Source organism: Amblyomma maculatum, chromosome 1 (genome assembly GCF_055883805.1).
Source record: "Amblyomma maculatum isolate TAMU_Amacu chromosome 1, ASM5588380v1, whole genome shotgun sequence".
NCBI classification, from domain to species: Eukaryota; Metazoa; Arthropoda; class Arachnida; order Ixodida; family Ixodidae; genus Amblyomma; species Amblyomma maculatum.
Window position 1 is genome coordinate 300,614,667 of NC_139344.1, and position 17,814 is coordinate 300,632,480.

General features: G+C 45.9%; 1 protein-coding gene across 3 annotated transcripts in view; it reads right to left on the bottom strand.

Moving 5' to 3' along the window:
* The window catches only part of Oat (Ornithine aminotransferase precursor), an 83,874-nt gene that overhangs the window by 19,127 nt on the left and 46,933 nt on the right, over window positions 1–17,814 (bottom strand). For all 3 annotated transcript variants that reach the window (XM_084588356.1, XM_084589777.1, XM_084589056.1), the window contains 2 exons: window positions 12,490–12,662; window positions 12,347–12,425 (listed from right to left, as the gene is read on the bottom strand). In XM_084588356.1, coding sequence (XP_084444482.1) covers window positions 12,347–12,425; window positions 12,490–12,662 — 252 coding nt within the window. The remainder of the gene's footprint in view (window positions 1–12,346; window positions 12,426–12,489; window positions 12,663–17,814) is intronic.

Sequence of the window (17,814 nt, forward strand, 5' to 3'; positions counted from 1 at the left end):
GTAGTGTGGCATCACACACCTCGGATTTGTGGTCATTTGAAGCATATTTGGCACATGTTTGTCGGCCACGGCAGCTCTGGGAGCCATGACCAAACTTTTGGCAGCTGAAGCAATGCCTAGGGTTCGGGATGTAGGGTCGGATATCTACTTTGATATAGCCTGCTTCTATGGAGTCAGAGAGCTTGCGGTTAGGACTATGTGCTTTGTCGGCACATCTTGGTTGTCGTTTCTGATTTTGATCCTGTGCACTCTGATTACATTTTTTCAGAAAGGCCTTCTATTAGTTCTTCAGTGAAAAACAGGAAGTCCTTATCTGAGGTCACACCTTGAACAGTGTTCAGCGATCTGTGGGCAGTGACTGTTACTGGGATGTACCCAAATGTGACAAGTTTATGAAGATTTGTGTACTGGTCTCTGCTTTGCTTACTTTGTATCTGGGGCCTAGGATGTTTGTTAGGGACTTTGACACTACAAAAGGTGAAATTATCCAGGCATGTTTACCAGTGTTTTCACTGTGGATTACATGGTACTTGGGGAAGATTTCTTGTTTTGGGGAAAAGAATTCGGCTGTTACATCGGTCCGCCTTTTTTTAAGGCAATCACTTGGTTTTGCTGGGGATGCCATAAAAAAAGTATGCTGTTCGGCCACGGTGCCAGCCGCCCACCACGGAGCCCAACAAGGGAACGGGACAGGAAACTGCGAACAAGTCCTGCCTCCGCCAGCTGTACACCATAACTATAACCTAATATGGGGCAACACAGGGTAGTCACTCCACACAAGGTTAACCTTTGCCGCCGGGAAGTAAGGCAAAACCAAGAGAGTAGAGGACAGGAGAGTTGTAGGAAAGAAGATAGGAAAGTGAATGATGGAGGGGAGGACAGGAAGAGGCGACTGCCGATTTCCCCCGTGTGGGTCAGCCCGGAGGTGCCGTCTATGGGAAGCGTGGACCAAAGTGGTGTGTTACCTCCGCCGAGGGGCTTAAAGGCCCGAACAGTCGGCATCGGCTCAACCACCAGGATCTCATTTTCCCCAGACATGCCACGCACGGCTAAGCGTGGGTGCTCGGGGTCAGTGGTGTCGCACAGTACACACAAACACCTGCTTTAACAGGTGCCCCAACAATATGTTTAAAGTATATCTCATAGGTTAGTGAGAATGTCGGCTTCTTTTAATCATGTAAACACGCAAGATATTTCTACAAGTGAATTTTCTCCTAAAAGCAAACTAGAGTGAAGCGGTATGCACTCGGAATAAAACAGTGGAAAGTGTTTTTTTCTTAGTTCATCTAGTTTTACGCATGAACATGATGTGAATTATAGTGAGTGCTTTACCACACAGATCACACTTTGGTGTGTTTTGTAAAGATAAAAATGTGAGTGAGGTGTGTATGTCCAATGCGAAGGCGACATAAAATGACTTCGATGAATCATTCTTGGTGCGAGCAAGACTTCCATTCTGTTATGACATGTTTTACTAGGAGCAATTTATTATTTACTTAATTGCTCTATTTAGAGTGCCAGTTTTCTCTTAGTTTACAGCATACTAATGTCATAGCGTCTTTGGATGGAATATCTAATTTCTTAATCTTTGGAGTCTGGGCTTATGCAGCACATGCATCTGCTTTTTCATTTCGATCTACTCCAACGTGGCTCGGAACCCAGCAAATTTCTACGTTCTGTATATGTGCTGTGTATAATGTCTCCAATTAATGATTTGAGTGCATTTCTTGGATCAAGTGAGGTGAGTATACTTAGAGAATCATTTGCCTTCATAACCTACAATGCCATGTACCCATGCTCTTTCCTCTCCTCCTCCTTTTTTTTTTTTTTTCCACCAAGTCCCACTCTCCTCTATAATACCCACCGGGCCAGGAGGGTAACTGAAATAAATAAATAAATAAATAAATGATACTGTTCTTGATGTTCTGATTTATTATTTTTTCTATAGCCATACAGACTGCATACGACTCAGCAGTAAAAATGGATGTAAACTGAGGTAGTCCAACTGTTTTTTCTGAAATGTTTTGTACCACTGCACTTCCTAGTAGCGTGCAGATTTTAAACCATTTGTACAAAATGCTGCATATCTCCTGTATTTTTCATTTAGCACTAAATACTCTTGTATTATATGTTGATGGGGTGTTTGTTTCTTCTGAAAATGAGTTAGTGTGAAATTACATACCAAGGTGGGAGTGGGTCGAGTTCCCGGGCAGTACTAGGTAAAGTGTCTATTATGTTTAACTCTTGGCATTTCAATTCGAAGCGGAGAATAAGTGGCCTTGTTGCATTAGGTTTATTGATGAGCAACATTCGTGATGGACATTTTGTAACTATTTGGTAACAAATATATTTCGGGAGTGAACGGATCTTCAGAACATGTGAGCATAGTGCTGTCTGCAAGAGGAGGTTCATTGGTTTCTACATATAGACTGTTTATGGGTGATGTTCTGTATGCGCCTGTTGAAAGCCGTAAACCTAGGTTATGTATTGGGTCCAGTCAGCAATGTGCCAGAAATTTGCCGCTGGTCAGTGATCAGGAGTGATTCAATTCTGATATTCGGCTCAGTATTCCAGATGCCAATAAATTTAGCATGCTTTGTTTCTGACATCGGCGCTAGCGAACCGCCGTGTCGTTTGCGTACGGTCTGCGGGAGAAGGGGCCAACGCGGCGGTGTTTACGATGGTCGATGAGGTACTGCCATCGTGCGGGGCTTCACCGCGTTGTTGACACCTTGCCGGACGGCACTCCGGAAACTACATTATAAATAAAATATTTGTAAATGCTGCTTCATTTCGCAGATCACCGCGTTGCTTCGGTTTTACTTTGTGGGCAATGGCGGCCGTAACCGAGAACGGCGGCGGGCTGTGTAAGCACAGCTAACCGCGATTGGCGGTTAACCATGGTTAAGTTCGGTAACCTCGGTTAAGCGTAACCGTGGTTAAGCTGGCTGTGTAAAGAGGGTATTAAGATGTAACGGTTGAATTCAGTGAAGTCCATGCAGATTCTAACGTCACCGCTTTGTCTACTGCCTACAACAGTATGATTTTTCTAATAGAATTTATTTTTACAACAAAGAGTGTTGTGCTTAATATACAACCTTGAGGTACGCCATTTTCTTGGATAAAACTGCTCGAAAGGGTTGAGCCCAGGCACACACAAAATGAGCAATCAGATAGGAAGTCTTTTATACAATTTAACATCCTGCCACAGATTCCAAGCTCGGCTAAGTCTTGAAGAATCCCAAACCTCCAAGTGGTATCATATGCTTTATCTAAATCGAAAAAGACAGCAAGGCATATAAAAGCTTCTCTGATAGTATTTTCAAGACGGACTAGGTGGTCAGTTGTACAGCAATGTTTTTTGAAATCACATTGATGGGCATCAAGGCACTTGCATTCTTCTAGCAAAAATGTTAATTGAATGTTCAAGATACTTTCAAATGATTTCGCAAGACAGCTGGTGAGGGTTACGGGTCTGTAATTACTAGGAGATGGTGGTGGTTTTCTGGGTTTTAATAAAGGAACAATGATGGCTTTCTTCCAGGATTCGGGTATTTTACCCGATACCCAAGCTTTGTTAAAAAACTTTAAAAGTGCCTCTGTGGCAGGTAAAGATAAGCGAGTCAATATTTGACAATGAATTTCGTCATGGCCGGGCGTGTCTGCTTGCCAGCTGAGAGTACTGCACAGAGTTCTTGAAGGGTGAGTAATTTGTTGAAGGGCTAGTTTGCACTGCCACTTGTCGGCAGTCTTTGTTTCTCAGCTGACTTTTTGTGTTTTGGAAACTGCAGAGAAATACTGACCTAGAATGTCCGCCTGTTGTTCTATGGCTGTTTGTATACCAGGGCCTGTCAGAAGGGGGACTGTGAATGAGGAATAGGTGCCATTTAACGTTCGCACTTTTTCCCACTTTTTTTTGATGGCATTGAGCTATTTATACAAGATATATAGTTTTGCCATGAAGATTTTTCGGCACTGCCACATACGTATTGGGCTTCGGCTGTCGCCTTTTTGAAACGTAATAAATTTAACATGCTATGATACCGGACGCACGGCAACCCTGGTGAGCAAAAAGTTGGTAACCATAGCCCATGACCCGATTCCCAACACGAAAATTGAGCACTTTGCGACGGAAATTATTCCCAAAAAGAAGCACAAGGAAAAGAGTGTCTTTCTCGTAAACCTCTATAGCCCGCCTCGCCAGTGGGACGCGAATTTTCATAAACTCTTTCTAGGGGCCAGCAAACTTGCTAAAAGCAACACGCTGCTAATTGTAGGTGACTTTAACGCTCGCGGACAGCAGTGGGGATACCCCACAAATAATCAGAAAGGTATAGAGGTCGAGGATACGGCGGAAGCGATCCAATGTACCCTCTTAACAGACGAAACTCAACCCACGCGCCTTGGCAATTCTGTCTGCCAGGATACGTGTCCGGACTTAACTTTTGCCAGGGGGGCGAAACATGCAACGTGGGAGAATCTGCTGGAGAATCTAGGCAGTGACCATTATATCTTGAAGATCACGATAACAGCCACCAACATCAAGCGCAAGCTCGGCACGGCCAAGATCACCAACTGGCCGGCATGCAAGGCATGCAAGGCATGCACGGACCTGGAAGGGAGGATTACTTCCATAGATGATTGGTGTCAACAACTCAAAGACATCCAGAAGCAGTACACTCAGGAAGTGGATCGCACCGAGCAAACACCAGAGGTGGACCCTCGGCTCCTCAGGCTATGGGAGGCACGCCGAGGGCTCACCAAGTGCTGGAAGAAGCAGCGCTTTAACAGGAAACTCAAGCTGAAGATTGCAGAAGTCACCAAGATAGCGGAGGAGTACGCAGCCCAACTGGCCAGGCAGAGCTGGCAGCAGTTCAGTAGCTCGCTGGACGGCACCCTCAGCACGGCCAAAACGTGGCGTATACTCAACCCTTCTCGACCCTATCCAAACCAGGGTCGAAAGCGGGAAAGCTATCCGCAGACTCATCCACACCTTCGAGGGTACGGAGAAGGAACTGTTAGATAAAGTAAAAGAGAAATGCTACGGCACGACCTTGCCTGCAGCATACTCGAAACCATACTTGGGAAGACCGAACACCCACCTGGACAGACCGATCACCAGGGAAGAAGTGTTCGCTGCCATAAAGGTATGCACGCGCAACACGGCGGCGGGCGCAGACAAGATCCATAATGCACTCATACGCAACCTCAGCGACGGGGCAGTCGACCAATTGACAACCTTCCTCAACGGGCACTGGGCCGCAGGAACGGTTCTTGAAGAGTGGAAGCATGCAGAGGTCGTAATGATCCCAAAACCGGGTAAGAAACTCCAGATCGAAAACCTCCGACCTATCTCACTCACCTCCTGCCTAGGCAAGCTCTACGAGCGTGTCGTTACTCGGAGGCTCCAAAATTACATGGAGGATGAAGACCTGTACCCCCACAGCATGTTCGGCTTCCGAGCTCACCTCTCCACGCAGGACGTCCTCATACAACTCAAAGAGGAAGTCCTCACCAATGTCCCGAGCGCTGGCGAGAACGCGGTCATGGCCCTTGATATTAAAGGGGCCTTTGACAACGTTAGCCACGCGGCTGTAATGGAAGGACTCGACAACCTCCACTGTGGCGAGAAGATTCACAGCTACGTGAAGGCCTTTCTCTCCAACCGAACTGCAACGGTTGGGCTCGGAGACCTTCGCAGCGATAAATTCTCGACCCCCAACAAAGGCACACCTCAAGGGTCCGTCATCTCGCCACTACTTTTCAATGTGGCTATGATCGGACTCGCTAGACAACTTGAGAAGATCGAAGGCATACAGCACGCCATGTACGCTGACGACTTCACGGTTTGGGTTACCTCCGGATCGCTCGGCCAGAAAGAAGAATGGCTGCAAGCAGCGGCTACCTGCGTAGAAGAATATGTCCATGCACGAGGTCTCGCCTGCTCCACAGAAAAATCCGAACTCTTGCGAGTTCACAAAGGGAAACACCAAGAAGGGACCCTCAATGTCTCCCTCGAAGGAAAGCTACTTCCCGAACGATACAAGACACAAGTCTTAGGAATGTGGCTTCAGAACAATCAGCGATGCAGCCATACGCTCGGCCCTCTCAAGCAATCGACCACTCAGGTCGCCAGGATGATCACGCGTGTGTCGCAGAAGCGGAGCGGTATGCGAGAGGGGGATACCCTGCGCCTGGTTCAGAGCCTGGTACTCAGTCGCGTAGGCTACGCCCTCCCGTATTTCAACCTCAACAAAGGAGAAGTGGAAAGTGCAGATATCATCATCCGCAAAGCTTACAAGACAGCCCTGCACCTACCAATGAACACCTCTAACGCAAAACTGCTAGCTCTTGGCGTTCACAACACCTTCGAAGAGATCAAAGAAGCCCAACTGGTCACGCAGATAGTCAGGCTCCAGCAGACTCCTACGGGGCGCTCGCTTCTTAGGCGACTGGGGCTAGGTGCAACTGCGGAAATCGAGAATCGTACTGCGAGCATACCGGACGCAATTCGCCAGACGCTAAAGGTTAGCTCCCTTCCCCGGAACATGGACCCCAACTTGCATGTGGCCCGTAGAGCAGCCCGGGCGAAGTATGTACAACTAAATTTAGCTACAAGATCCACCACGGTATACACGGATGCGGCCTTGTATACAGGAAGCTCACATAATAGCGCCGTGGCGGTAGCTATTGATTCCAACCTAAAGGAACTAGCTAGCGCCTCAGTCAGGGAATGCACGGTAACCGAAGGGGAGGAGCTGGCCGTTGCTCTTGCGGTGGTAGCCGGGTATCGAAGCAACACGTCCCTTACCATTCTTACAGATTCTAGAGAAGCGTGCCGTAACTACATGAACGGCCGCATAGGTCGCGCCGCCCTCAGGCTCCTCCATAGCACGACCCCATCAAAAGTCAAACACAACATCTACTGGGTGCCAGGACACACCGACATAGCGGGGAACGAACGCGCCGATCAGGTAGCTCGAGGGTACACGAGCCGAGCTTCCTCCCAATCGGACGATCTACCCGAGCGAGTCGGCCCTACGTACTCCGACATTCTTAACTACTATAAGGGGGTACGGATCCGCTATCCGCCGCCTCATCGGGATCTAAAACAACAAGAGGCCGTGTACTGGCGAAGACTGCAGACAGGAACATTCCCTAACCTGCATACCCTGAGCAAAATTTACCCGTCACAATATCGAGACACCTGCCCATGGTGCGGTAGCAAACCTTCGCTATACCACATCACGTGGCAATGTAAAAATAACGACAGCTTTCCTAAAGACCCGAGTGCGGAACAGTGGGAGAGCCGGCTCTCCAGCGGCGATTTGGATTGCCAACTAGGTTTAATCCAGCACGCCCAGCGAGCAGCGAAGCTCAGCGGAGCCCTGGAATAGGGGCACCGACCCAGTGAGAAGACGGAAGATGGAACTCTTCCGCTACTAGCACAAGACCCTCCTAGAGAAAATAACGTATTTCCTATCCTATCCTATCTTGAGTGGGATATCGACGGAAATTTCCCCAGGCCTTTTGTTTCCTTTTCGCTTCTTTACATTGTTTATAATACAAGAGTTTGTGATTTTTCTTTGCTATTCTAGAGTACAGAGAAATCGCTAAGAGTGCTGCGTCAATAATGCAGTTTGCAAAAATTTCATTTCGGCCGTCTACACTGAGGTCACCGGAACCTAATTTATCGAGACTTGCTTTATCCTGGAACAGGGCCCAGTTAGCTAAATGCAGCTTCCAACATCATGGTTTAGTAGGGGTGATTTTTGGTTAAAATTTGAGGTTGATTAAAACTAGTAAATGGTCGCTTCTATATGACATCCCACTTGAAATCCATAAAAACAGAAGGGGAACTAAAGGATAAATCTATACAGGACAATTTTCCAGAACTTTGTGAACAGTATGTGGTTTTTCCGGTGTTTAACAGGCAAAGGTTATTACACAATATAAAATCTTCAATAACTTGACCCCTGGAATCAGTTTTGCCACTTCCCCAAAAAGTGGCATGTGCATTAAAATCTCCTACTATGAGGTAAGGTTCTGGAAGCTGCTTTAGACATTCCTCCAATTCCCGGATGGTTACATTCAGATGTGGCTCTAGATATAAGCAGCGCACTGCTATCATTTTAAAAGCCTGTAAAATGATTGCCACAGCTTCTAATTTAGTCTTATGCTGATGCTCTTATGCTGGAACTTTAATTTTCACAACTATTGCAACGCCTCCCGAAAGCTTACGTGCCTGCTCTTGATCACGGCAGGAGACTTTATGGTTTTTGGGTATGTTCTTGTGTTTTGATCCTAGGTTTGTTTCCTGTAAACACAAGGCTACAGGTAAAAATAGGGCCAATATGTCTTTTATGTCATTTAAATTATTTAAAAGTCCTCTGCAGTCCAGTGTATGAGAGCCATTGTGTATTTTATGATTTAAAAGTTAGGCACTGTTTTCAGGCCCCTTTATTCGGCTCTTCTCTTTTTCTGTCGGGCTAATAAAGAGCTGTGCCGCTCATCTGACGTCGACGGCACATGACTGCCTGGAGTTGTGTCCATTGAATCTCCTGAAGCGCTGGATGTTTGCGTTAAACGCATAGGTATGTTTCTGTTTGACCTCGCCGCATGAGGAGAGGCCTTGGGGCCTGCTGACCTGGAGGTCTTAGTGGCCTGTTGTCCGGGTGGTGGCGCAGCGCTAGCTGTTGCCTCCATAGGCACAGATGGATGGCTCTGCTACAGGTTCACTGTGCGTGACCTGGGCAGGTGCCTGAAGCTGTTGCGGTGTCGTACTCTTTTGTGCCACAACAGAATAAGGATATTTTTTTGACAGGACACAATTTCGTGCTTTCTGGATGGTTAGTTTTCTGCAACTTTCACGGTTATAATTTCCTTTTCTCGCTTCCATACTGGGCATTTGCGTGAGCATGCATGACTGCCTTCACAGTTGACACAGAGGTGTGGTTGGACATCACAGTTCTGAGAATCGTGGTCATGGGAAGCACATTTTTCACATGTCGATTGTCCCCGGCAGCTCTGAGAGCCATGGCCGTAACGTTGGCACTTGTAACAACGTCGTGGATTTGGGATGTATTTTCTGAGCTAATGCTTTACATAACCTATTTCGACAAATTCAGGATCATCATCATCATCTTCAACCTGACTATACCCTCTCCCATATTCCTCCAATTAACCCAGTCTTGTGCTAGCTGCATCCATTTGACCCTTGCGAACTTCTTAATTTCATCCGCCCACCTAACTTTCTGCCACCCCCTGCTACGCTTTCCTTCCCTTGGAATCCAGTTTGTTACCCTAAGCAACCATCGGTTATCCTTTCCTCGCGCTACATGTCCTGCCCATGCCCATTTCTTCTTCTTGATTTCCACTAGAATGTCAGTGACTTGAGTTATTTCTCTGACCCACTCTGCATGTTTCCTATCTCTTAACGTTATCCCTACCATTTTTCTTTCCATAGCCCTCTGCGATGTCTTCAACTTAAGTAGAACCCTCTTTGCTAGCCTCCATGTTTCAGCCCCATAAGTGAGTACAGGCAAGATGCAACTGTTGTATACTTTCCTCTTGAGCGATACCGTTAAGCTGCCAGTCATAATCTGGGAGTACTTGCCAAATGCGCTCCTTCCAGTCTTATTCTCCTTGTTATTTCCCTTTCATGGTCCGGATCTGCGGTTACTACCTGTCCTAAATAGATATATTCACCTACTACTTCCTGTGCTTCGCTACCTAACGTAAACTGCTGTTCCTTCCCTACGCTATTGAACATTACCTTAGTCTTCTGCATATTGATTTTCAAGCCTACCTTTCTACTTTTCCTGTCTAGGTCATCAATAATTATTTACAGTTCATCCAACGAGTTACTTAACAAGGCAATGTCATCAGCAAATCTCAGATTACTGACGTATTCTCCATCTACCCTTATCCCTAACTGCTCCCATTCCAAGTCTCTGAATACTTCTAAGCAAGCTGTGAACAGTACTGGGGAAATCGGGTCTCCTTGCCTAACACCTTTCCTTATGGGGATTTTATTACTTTCTTTATGCAGAACTATGGCTGCTATGCAGCCACTAGAGATATCTTCCAGTACTTTCACATATGGACCATCTACACCCTGATTTTGTGATGGCTGCATGACTGCCAAGGTTTCTACTGAGTCAAATGCTTTTTCATAATCAATGCATGCTATGTATAGGGGTTGGTTATATTCCGAGCATTTTTCTATCACCTGGTTGATGGTATGGATATGATCGATAGTAGAGTATCCTTTCCGAAAACCTGCTTGATCTTTTGCTTGGTTGCAGTCTAAAGTTGTCTTGATTTTATTGGCGATTACTTTGGTAAATACCTTATACGTAACAGACAGTAAGCTGATTGGTCTGTAATTTTTCAAGTCCTTTGCATCCTCTTTGTCATGAATTACGATAATGTTTGAGTTCTTCCATGATTCTGGTACCGTCAATGTCACCAGCCATCATTGCGTATACAGGGAGGCCAACTTTTCTAGCACTATTACCCCCCCTCCCCCGTGCTTCAATAAATCTGTAGTTACCTGATCCTCTCCAGCTGCCTGCTCCTTTTCATAGCTCCTAAAGCTTTCTTAACCTCATCCTCCGTTACTGGTGGAAAGTAATTGTTCTTTATTACTGCCAATCTCATTATTCTTCTGACACTCTGGCTATTGTATCGGTCAGTATAGAACTCCTCGGCTACTTTGACTACCTTGTCCATATTAGTGATGACATTGCCCGCCTTATCTCTCAGTGCATACATCAAATTTTTGCCTATGCGTGATTTCCTCTTCACTGCTCTAAGGCTGCCACCGTTCTTTACAGCATGCTCAATTTTCCCCATGTTATACTTCCTTATGTCGGACACTTTGCACTTATTAACTTTGATATCTCTGCCAGTTCTATCCTGTTTGTAGGGTTGGAGGCTTTCATGCTTTGGTGTTTCTAAATCAAACCTTTTCTTTGCTTAGATAATTTACCGGTATCCTCTCTATCTATCCTACTGCCTCCTTCTGCAGCACACTCGGTAATGAGTAGGTGCACAGTAGGTGCTGCTAATACATCTGTCAGCAAGGTGAAAAAGCCTGCTACAACAACAGTGCATAGTGTATACAATGCTGAGGTAGAAATATCACCCGGTCTACAAGTTTTTAAAATTAATTTTGTCCATAACGACTGCGTTTAGTGGCGGCACTGTGTAACTAACAAAAAAGAGCGGCTTCTTCCCAGGAATAAACATGGGAAGTTGACAGATTAATTGTAAGTTGTGCTTTGGTCTTTCGTGGCGTGTGTTAGCATGCTTAGTGTGTCGTGCCATCTTAGTCGTTGAAATAAAAATATGACGCAAGTGCGCCCCTGTTCATGCCTAGGACTCCTGCCAACTAACAACCTAAAACGCTATACTATACCTAAGGAATAATGAGCAAACAATGTCCTCCATAAAGAACACACAGAAAGTAATATTGTCAAGGTTGCCTCAGCCCAATCTGGCTTGTGCCTAAATCTATTTACCAGTTAAAAGTCCTTGTTCACAAAGAACTATCACCAAAGAACGAGAAACTCAGTTAAGATGAATTCTCAAATACGATTATCAACGCGAGACCACTGGTTGATTTCCCACAGGACTTTGTTAAAACAAAATCTGCTTGAGACATCGCATGTCCATTGGTTAACATAAACTTGTGCAAACCACAACAGCACTTACGAGGCAAGGAAAAAGCAAGAGAACATGCCACCATTTCAGCAAGACCAATTATGTCACTGTGCTAACTTAAAACAACTACATGCAGGCAGTGAAAGGCAACTCATTCAAGGCACTTTAAGTGAAATGCATTAGGAGTTTAATACTCCCGACACAGGCGTTTGAAAAAAAGACACCTCCCCAAAAAAGAGTTTCATCGGCAGACACACGAAAGAGTTTAATCGCATTTCCACAAGTGGTCTTTTTCCGAAAGCAGAGAGATCTTTTTTACGGCTGGGAAGGCGTAGCCTCAAACTTAGTGGACACCAGTGATTACTTTCTAATAAAGAAAGAATGCAAAAGTGCTTTTTTGTGTCACGTTTACACATAGAAGGTTAACTAGGCACACTAAAGCCTTTTTTCTACAGCAGTCTCATAAGGGAAGATATCGCGTGATGATGCTAATTGCCGATGCACGCATTCAATGTCTGTGGACATACTGTAGCGAAATTTACTATAACCAACGTGTAATATCATATGTATTTGGTTTATATGTTGTGTCGGTTTTGCTTCAAGATCTAGCGCCATGCTCTTGATAGCGTCCTCGGAAGGAAACGCTCACAACTCCTTTTGTGACAGGGGTATAGCTCACCGGGTAGAGTCCTCCTGAGAGGGCCTTGCCCAGGGTAACAATGTCCGGCTGCACATTGTCATGGTCCACACAGAGCATCCTGCACACGTGATGAGAGATCTCTGATCGCTCAAAAGTCCCTCCCTCAGGTTTCTATCACCCACCTGCCTGTGCGGCCCAGACCAGTCTGAATTTCGTCCGCTATCCACAGCACTCTGTGCTTGGTGCACAGGTCACGCACACCACGCAGGTAGCCAGGTGAAGGCACCACCACACCAGCCTCACCCTGGATGGGCTCCACCATGAACGCACACACATGTGGATCTTGTAAGGCGTGCTGCAAAGCCAGCAGGGCGTGCACACTAAATACTGGTTTATTACTAAACACACAGGTTTATTATATTATATAAAGAAACACACATGTCTTGTGGAAGCTGCATCAACACAGCCGATGGCTAAGCGCACCACATCATGCTTCGCGCTTCCCAGTGTTTTTCCTCGCTTCTACTGCCATCCCTTTGTTACCATGTCACTTTTTATCGCCTCCAAAACTCCCAATCCTAAGCTGTGTGCTGCAATGGTGAGATGCTCTTTACTCAAACATAATCGAGGTCCCATTTTTTATCAACTTTTTGTATATGCTGGGCAAAGGGCAGATACGGCATAGTTTTCTATAAAAAAAAAAAAACAAAACAAAAAAAAACACCGTATATCACTAGAGGTGGTAAATGGCATTTTTGCCATTTCAAAAAGTTAAGGAGACCTGCTGCTTGCACACCAAAAGTTTGTCATCTGCAATTTTTTACACTAAATCTATGGAAGTTTTACTTTTATAAGAACTAATAAAAGCTTGTTTTGTTGCAGTTGATTTAGTGAAAAATCGCGAACATTTCTCCAAGGGCGAAGCATCAAGTTCATTTTCACTTTAAGTATTGGCATAATGCGTTAGACTGTTTGCATGCAAACTTTGTCTTTATTAGGCAGGTGACGCTCTTAATTTCAACCAGAATTCGAAGCTCTAGACCACTAGGTGTGTTCTCCACAATGCATCAAAATCTCCCAAAGTACGAAAACCGCAAAAAAAGGTTGTGTTGTGTTGGGGTTTTTGGCGCATAAGCAACTAAAACTATCATTCGCCAAGAGCAAGGTTAATTTGGTTTGTGAAAAAATGGGGGAAAATGGGTGTGTTTAAACTAGAGTCTGTTTAGAAAGTCTCCTTTTAGGAAACGGGCTGCGTTAGTTTTTATGGCGTATAAGCTGCTAACGCAATGATGTGGAAAGCCTTAGGTTTTAATTTGTTTTCCAATGCACACTTGATTTATTCTACAGTTTGTGCAAGACGTTTGCTTCCCTTAGAAAACTGAAAACACAAGACAAATCTACAAGTCCATCTTCGCCTAAAATCAGTTGTGGGTGAAAAGGAATGTGTTGCTTGTAAAATGGGGTAAAATATTTTTTTCTTAGTGTTTCGAGACCTGTGCATGAGAATAAAACGTGGTAAATAGTTAGTTGTTCTCCACATTTTTCGCACTGAGGTTTGTCTCTTTTTGTCTGCAGAAAACTGTGTCAGGTGTGCGTGTCCAATGCGGAGGTGGCATAGTATTACTTCTATGAAACGTTCCCTGATGCCGACACGACATCCATTCTCCCAAAATGGGCTTTACTAAGTGCAGTTTGTTATCCACTTTACTATTCCAGGAAGACTGCCATTTTCCTTTTTGTTTGCGATGTACAAGTTTCATACAGTCTTTGTAGGGTATGTTTATACTCTTCATTTGCTTGTCATGGGCTTTCGCAGCACATGTGTCTGCTCTCTCGTTTCCTTTATTGCCCACGTGACTCGGGACCCAGCAGAATTTTATGTTATATCCTCGAGCAATGGCTGTTGCTATATTGTGTATTATGTCTCCGAGTAGCGGAGCAGCTGCATTTCTTAGATTTAGAGCTCTGAGGACGGCTAGGGAGTCTGTGTAAATAATGCTGTTTTGAACGTTCTCCTTTATTATTTTCTCTATGGCAACAGAAATGGCGTGAGATTCAGCATTGAAAATAGATGCACAGTGTGGAAGTCTTATTGTTTCCTCGGAATCTCCTCGCACAACTGCACTTCCCGTGTACACAACTGTTTTCGATACATCGGTATAAAACTCTGTGAAGTTTCTGTAGTCCTCCTGAAGTTTAAAGGTCCACTGAAACGGCCACCAAGAAGCCCCTGATAAACGTGTTCAGTGTGTAGAACAAATTCTTTTGAGCATTAACCCAAAGTATAACTCCTTGGAGCAAAGCCAGCGATTTATTATTAATTTCTAAAAACAGCGTTTTTTGAAATTCGCGGGCAGAGAGGTCGTCGCTTGGCGGTGTCGCATGGAACTATTTCCTTAACCCGTGACGTCACGGGTGAGTTGACTGGCAAGGCTTGCTAGAAGCTGCCATTCGCTGCGGCCACTGCAGCCACAACGTCACGGACACACTTCCGGTAGCTGCGAAAGTCGTCTGCTCATGTGCTGCTCGAACTATGTGCGGGCTGTTGTTACACAGCTCGCCGCCCTTATCGGTTAGGCGGCCATTGCCCATCAAGTACAACAATCGAAGTGACGCAGTGATCGGCGGAATGAAGCTGCATTTACAAATATCTTATTTATATAATGTGGTTTCAGGAGTACCGGAGTGTCGTCAGACGAGGCGTCAACAGCACGGTCAAGCACCGCCCGATGGCAGCACCTCCTCGACCGCCGTAAACACCGCCGCTATGGCCCCTCCTCCCGCATACCGTACGCGAACGACACGGCAGATTGTTAGCACCGATGTCCGAAATAAAGCGTGGTAAAATTTGTCTGGAATACTGGAATACTGAGCATGAAGCCCTCGTGAGGATCGCTGACCAGCAGCAAATTGCTGGTAAGAGCAATAGCAAGTTTCTGCTCAAGCCAGCTGCGCTGGTGCATTTCGGCTCATCCGATCTGCTCGTACTAGCTCTGCGATTAATGCGTCGGCAGAGTTAATACTATAATTATTTTACTATGGCAGGAAATGATTCACTATAAGGCAGTTTCATAAGTAGACGATTTACGACAGCGTTGATCACGCTCCAAAGCGTCGACCGCCGTGGCTTCGAAGCGAAACAATTTAGGCCTAGCGACGACTAGGGACGATCACGCACGGCGCCGTCATTCGCCGCGCTCGCGCGCCCCACCCCCGCGGTAATTGTGTAACGTACCTCAGCCTGCTCGCGGCATCCCGTGCTGCAAGCATTGCAAACTCGTGTACTTTCATAGCTAAAGTCGCACATTTTTTGACGATCTGCTCAGCAACAAGCCATTCAAACGATACTGCAGGCAAGACAAGGATTCAGTACGCAGTCGCTGCGCTGTCGGCCGTAATCGAAGACGTCGGGCGGCACCATATTCTACACATCGATCCTTAAACGTGATACAGTGGGCAAATGAATAACTTTGTGAAGCAGACCCGCTCGTACGTTTTGCGCACTCGTGCACCGACGAGTAGCCTCCGTCAACAGACGCCGCCATAACCTCGGTTAACGACGCAAACCGAGGTCGCCAAGCTCGGTTTGCGATAACCGCGGTTAGTGGAGTAACCATGGTTTGGTCGGTTCGCGGTTACACTAACCGTCGCTGCGCGAACTGGCGAAAGGAGTGTGCGAGCGAGGACGGGTTGACGCGAGTACGCCAACGAGAGAGCGCGCGGCAACCGGAAGTTCGTCGAAGTGACGTATGTCTGGGCGGAGCTTTGAACTTGCTTGTATTCTTTGTTTTTTTATGGCTCCCTTCGGCGTACAAGTTGAGAGGGAAAATTTTAAGGGTCATTTTTAATCGCCGATATCTCTGGTGTTGCTGAAGCTAGATCGAAAATTTTTGCGGGAGAATGATGGGTGGTTCAATATCTATCAGTGTTATGGCGTTGTCTACCCTTCTTGGTGACACATCTCTTTGGACCTTTAAGGAACTCCTGAATAATGTGCTCTTGTGAGGTTTTCGTCTTTGGAAACTGTGTGAGAGTGGGATCACAGATTGTAGGAAGATTGTACCATGGCGGTAGAGGGCTGTTGTTTTGAGCGATATCCGATAATGTGTCCAGAATATGGAGTTTGCAACATATCTCTCCGAACCGCATTATCAATGGCCTCGTTGACTGAGGTCTATTTGTGAAAATGACTCTGGAGGGGCAAGTTATGACTATTGAATAGCACAGGTGTTTTTTTGTGACTTTATTCTGAGGACATATGCACATGCAGGTAAAGCTCGCCTATCTTTCAGTGAAGGCTCGTTAGTTTCCACATAGAGGCTATGCATAGGAGACGTTCTGTATGCACCACAAGCAAGGCGGAGGCCTAAGTTATGCACTGGGTCTAATTTCTTTAAATATGAATGCCTAGGTGATCCATAAACTATGTTTCCATAGTCCAAACAGGAGGGCAAAACAGAGTAATATATATGCAAAAGGCATACCCTATCAGATCCCCTATGTTTACGTGAAAGGACATTCAGGATGTTTAGGGATTTGGAGGCTTTCTGCTTTAGTGCTTGTATGTGGGGGAGAAAAGTGAGTTTTTTGTCAAAAGTAATGCTTAAGAATTTGTGGTTATTGTTTACGGGCAATTTGATTTCATTTAGGTGTAAGGTAGGTTTGGGGCTGTATGCCTCGTTTGAGCGAGAACATAAGTGCCACTGTCCAACGTTACTAGAACAAACTCAGTTTCACAGCTCCGCCCGGAGAGGTGTCCCAAGTGACGGTCGCGAAAACTAGCGGCGCTGCAGTCGACTCTTGCTCCTTGCCGGGCGCGTCATCTGCTACACGCGGCGCGGAAGCATGGAGCGGCCGGCACGCACATAGCTGTTACGTGTTGCCATGGCGTTGTCAGATGGGGGGAGGTTTGGTTCCATAAGGCTCCGCGCCTCAAGGTATCACATAACCCATCGACGTGTTGCCGTTGCACTTACATGGCTGTAGTAAAAACTATAACTACTCTTGCTCCCTCGCCACCACTCTCTACCCCGCGGCTGCCAGCGTCGGCAGCTGCAGCGGTCTTAAACACGTGCGCGCGCTAGTCAGTGCGCGTCGGCCGCTTTTGGCTTAATTCTTTCTTTTTATTTTTATTTTGCGACATCGGTACTTTCCATGCCGACCTGCTTTGCCCCAGGGTACAGAAGTGGATATCGAAATGAAGACTCGAAAGGCCGTCATTTCTTCGCACCACCGAAAGACCCTATCGTAAGATGGGAGCAAGCCCTTCACAGAAAAGATCAAAAACTGAATTCGAAATGCAAGGTTTGTGATCTGCACTTCGAAGAGGAAGACGTCCTAAAGACCTATCGGCATATAATTCAAGGTAAGGAAGTAATTTTGGATAGAGGGAAATGGATGTTGGCACCATGGCGCTCTACCAAGGGTTTTTCTTTCATTGCCAGCACACATTTCAAAACCGAAGCATTCTATACCGAAAAGAAAGTCACCAAAGGATCGCGCTTCCA